The sequence below is a fragment of the Meleagris gallopavo genome, chromosome 9 (assembly GCF_000146605.3).
Source record: "Meleagris gallopavo isolate NT-WF06-2002-E0010 breed Aviagen turkey brand Nicholas breeding stock chromosome 9, Turkey_5.1, whole genome shotgun sequence".
Taxonomy (NCBI): Eukaryota; Metazoa; Chordata; class Aves; order Galliformes; family Phasianidae; genus Meleagris; species Meleagris gallopavo.
The window spans coordinates 4,426,220-4,430,513 of record NC_015019.2 but is presented as its reverse complement, the minus strand read 5'-3'; the positions used below and the strand labels follow the sequence as shown (position 1 = coordinate 4,430,513).

General features: G+C 42.2%; 1 protein-coding gene across 2 annotated transcripts in view; it reads left to right on the top strand.

Annotated features, from left to right (window-relative positions):
* The first annotated feature begins 1,712 nt into the window (after nt 1–1,712).
* ARHGEF6 (Rac/Cdc42 guanine nucleotide exchange factor 6) overlaps nt 1,713–4,294 on the top strand; it is a 30,509-nt gene continuing 27,927 nt past the window's right edge. For both annotated transcript variants that reach the window (XM_031554648.1, XM_010715212.3), the window contains exons 1-2: nt 1,713–1,917; nt 2,897–2,980. In XM_031554648.1, the coding sequence (XP_031410508.1) occupies nt 1,753–1,917; nt 2,897–2,980 (249 nt within the window). In that variant the 5' untranslated portion in view covers nt 1,713–1,752. The remainder of the gene's footprint in view (nt 1,918–2,896; nt 2,981–4,294) is intronic.

Below are 4,294 nucleotides of genomic sequence, written 5' to 3'. Positions count from 1 at the left end.
AAAGATCAGTGCATAAAAGTGGCTTGTGTACAGATGCTCTAGAATGTATCCTGGATGTCTGAACAGTGGTCTTTCTTCCTGTTACTGACTGTATATGACATTTGTTAGCTGGATATGTATCCCTTCCCATTTACTTATTTTTTAAACTAAGACTGTAACATAGTCATTACTGATGAAAATCAGGCTACAAATGAAAGCTTATTGCTCTTTTGGGAGTAGAGATTGGCTCTACAAGAGGTTGCATTTGTTCCGTTTAAGTAATCTTTTTCCAAAGGCCAGACAAAAAATTGATTCTTGCTTGGTGGCAAGAATCCTGGGTTCTGCCACAGAATTAATTCTGCTGTGAGCGTGGGTGAATAAACTGGAAGATTTCTGGTTGGGTCCTGATGCTTTTCTGAAATGTACATAAGTTGGATTTGAAGTGGCTTATCTGAAGTACAAATTTGGAGGTTTTCTGAATATGTAAGAGGTGACTCTTTTGAACTCTTGGTAAATGTTCAAGATGTGGGAAATATTTTCATGTAGTAGTGGATGAAGCCATGAGCCTGATACGTGCTTGGCTGCAATAGCTGCGTGCAAAATAGGCATCAATCTCTAGAACTGCCCGTCTACCAGGGGAAAAAAAAAGTTTGTTTTGGAGGAGGCAGTCTGTGAAGTATTCTGTGCTCAGATCTGTAATGCTGCCTAGTGAAGCAAGTATGTAATCTTTCCTCTATTGAAATACTTCTCTGCAGGTTGGAAGCTGTTCCATTCTAGATGACTGGAGTGTCTTTTATTTACATACGTTGTTCACAGCCATGTATGTTGACCCCAGTAGAAGAATGAGCATATGGGGGAAGAAAAACTAAGCTATGAACGTGGAACTGCCAGTACTCATTTCTACAAACAGCAGTGCTCACAAGAACTGGGGAAAATAAAAACCTTGAGTCTTGTAATTAGTCATACATTTGAAACATTTTGCACACATACGGATTGCTGTAGATGCATGGTACCAGATGGCAGTGAGGTCTGTGATTTAGCTTCAGGCTGCTACACCATTCACACTGGCTCCTGCTTTGTGTTACCAGTTTTTTCACACAACATCCTGCTATCCTGCTAGAGGTCAGAAATACCACCCATAAGACCTGGAAAGCGAAGACACAGACCCATCCAGATTTATTGCATGTAGTTTCTCCTCTTGCTGTTCTGTTTCTCCTAACCCCTCAGATTTTTTCAAAGATGAGATCTTGTAACTACAATACAAAGGCAGTTTTACTAGCAAGGCTTACCACAGAAAATTGAGAATACTATTTAAGTGTGGCATTCTTCCCTGGTCATCTTCAGCATGAAGTTCAGTTGTAATACTTAAATGGCTCGGACAAATTTACATTTTCTACTTTGGTCAGTAGCCACAGGTTAAGATGGAACCAGATGATAGCATGGCATCTGTCTGAAGGAGAAAGTCAGTAGGTAAGTAGGTAAGATCTTGGTGGACTGTAAGTATCCACATGAAGCACTTCTACTTCCAGTAACTTGCAGTTGTGTAGTGGAAGATCTGCCTTCGCATTCAGCACACTAGAATCCATTTTGTAAAACAGATGTTTCTTACAATAACTGTAGTTTTGATTTCTAAGCTTTGGTGCTGAGCAAAAAAAAAAAAAAAAGTTTCACATTTGAGCCGTGCAATCAGCAAAAGAGGCAGGAAGGTGTCATCACGGATGTGGGTTAGGGCGAGCTGCAGCACGGAACTGTGTGGGGGGCAGAGGGACAGCAATGAATCCAGAAGAGCAAGTGGTAACGTGGCTCATTTCGTTAGGAGTTCTGAACTCCCCTAAGAAAATAATTGATGATCCAGAGGAGTTCCTGAAAACTTCTCTGAAGGATGGAACCGTGCTCTGCAAACTCATCCATCGGCTCCTTCCGGGGTCTGCAGAAAAGGTAACTGCTGTAAGATGTGTTTTGCTGGCCTGAAACCAGAGCACTGCTCAGTAAAACTGCGGGTCAGCCTGGGATATGCCTCTCTCTGGTAAGCAGTATAAGCACTACTGATTAATGCAAACGTTACTAGTTCTGGCTGAAGGTAAAATGCAGCTTAGGTTTAGCTTCTTGATTTTTTTTTTCCTCTTGCCATCCAGAAAAACGACCGCAGAGGGCTGCAGTTGGCTGAGGTAACACATGTTGGTGTGGTGGCAGGAAATACCGGGCCTACCAGAGTTGGAAATGTCCTGGTTTTGAATAAGTTCTGCAGTTTATATTTACGTGAATACCACGAATTACAGCAGCGTAAATACATGCTTTCAGACCTGACTGTAAAATATTTTGCCAATTGGGAAGCGCTGTGGAGAACAGGGTTAGGTTGGGAGTACATAAACCTTATGTCCAACAGCTTGAGCTGTTACACGTCCAGCAAAACCCATTGGTAGCAAAGCCATGTCAGTACCTATCAGTTTCCTGAAGTGTGTTCATATGGTCCAACAGTATGCGAGGTAACTGCAGGTGGAAAAAAGGGAAGGAGTCTGAAGATGGGAAATGGTAGCACAGAGAAGCTATCGAATTAAAATGTCTTCTGTAAGATACCAGCCTTTTATTTATTTTGTGAGAAATCACTCTTGCTAGCTCTTTTTGCCTGTAGATGATGGTTTGGGACACTGTGTTCTTAAAAGCCATCAGTTCCCACTGCCGTTTGGGGCATTGTCATATGTTGACATTCAAAACAAGATGCCGACCATTTCGACTCATGCATCACTTCCTCCAGTGGCTCTTTCTTCCTGGTTCGACAGCTTGCCTGCCACCCCCACCGCCCCCTCCAGAAGCTTCCCTAATTTGGCACAAAGCGCACATGTCAATATTCATGCAGGCCTTCTGACAAGGCTGTAGGGGAGGTAACGCAACCATCTCCCTGCGTTTTGTTCTGTAGTATTGTCTGGAGCCTAAAAATGAAGCTGATTGCATCGGTAATATTCAAGAGTTCTTGAGGGGCTGTGCAGCTCTTAAAGTGGAGGTAAGTCACCTTTTATTAGTATTATTTACATCATGTTGGTGTATTGTGCTTGTTTAATAAGCGTATGGGAGCCATATACCAGAGGGACAAAAACAGTAGTCGTTCCTGATCTTCTGTGCTAATAGCTTAGATAGGAGGATGGGTAATGTAATGGGAGTGGAGTGCATGGGCTGTGAGCTGACAGGTTCCTCCACGTCTCGGAGGAATCCCGATGCCCAGTTGGAAATGTGTGCAGCAGTAACAGATTCTGTCTGAACCATTGGGTGGTGAGGACCTGTTTACATCTTTTTGTCCATTATTGCAGACAAGGGCTTGCAGTTCTTAGCTTTGCTTTACTATAAAGGGGAAATAATACAGCAGCTTTTTTCACCCCCTTGATGCGTGAGATTCTGCTGAAAATGTAACGTGAAATCAATCCTCATACATGCAAATAATCTGAAGACAAAGGCTGTTCATGGCCCTGTTCCTGAACCTGTACCTGCAGGTTCTATGCCAAGCATGGTTGTATTTGCAAGATGAGAGTGGATCAGGTCAATGCATCAGATCAAAATGAGTTCAGCTCATTTTGCCATTACGTGTTTTTTACTAAGTGCATATGGGTTTAAAATGTGTTCTAGATTTTTTGTATCACAGTAGAATTCCAACAGTAAGCAAGAAATCTGTAATTAAGAGCTGTCAGTGTCCCATTTAACATGATAACCTTGGGAAAGCAAATCTATATTCTGAAGAGAACTTCTGCCAGGAGCAGTGAGTGCTCTGCAAAACGTTCATACAGCACAGCGATGCAAAGTCCAGCCCATAGTAACTGTTCTGTCCTCCTTTGAAGCTTCAAGCAAGAAAAGAGCCTTTCTTCTCCTTAGATCTCTTTAGCTAACCAGCATGACAATTTGCTCATTGCAGAGCTGTTTCACTGGCCTGTTGTTTCTCAATAATTCACTTCTAAAAGCCTTTTGCAACAGCCAGGCGTGAGAGCAGATATATATGGAAGCACGGAGGGCCTATCGCTCAGAGATCAGCCTGCCGGTCTGCTGGTGCTGCACCATGTGATCTCAGCTCCTCAGAGAGATTATTTTTCTATTTAAAAACTAATCAGAAAGTATATATAGAGAAGTCTTAAACATCTAAAAGATGAGATAGAAACAGTTCTGAACTGCTGTGCATCAGGATCTCATCTTGATCATATTGAGTCACTTTGCAGTTTTCAGATATGAGGGGTCTGCAGCACTGTGCATCCAGCTCTGGGGGTTGTTCTGCTCCTCTTATTTATTCCTTGGTTTAATTTAGGAAAAGATTTCTACATTTTTTTTGTTTTTT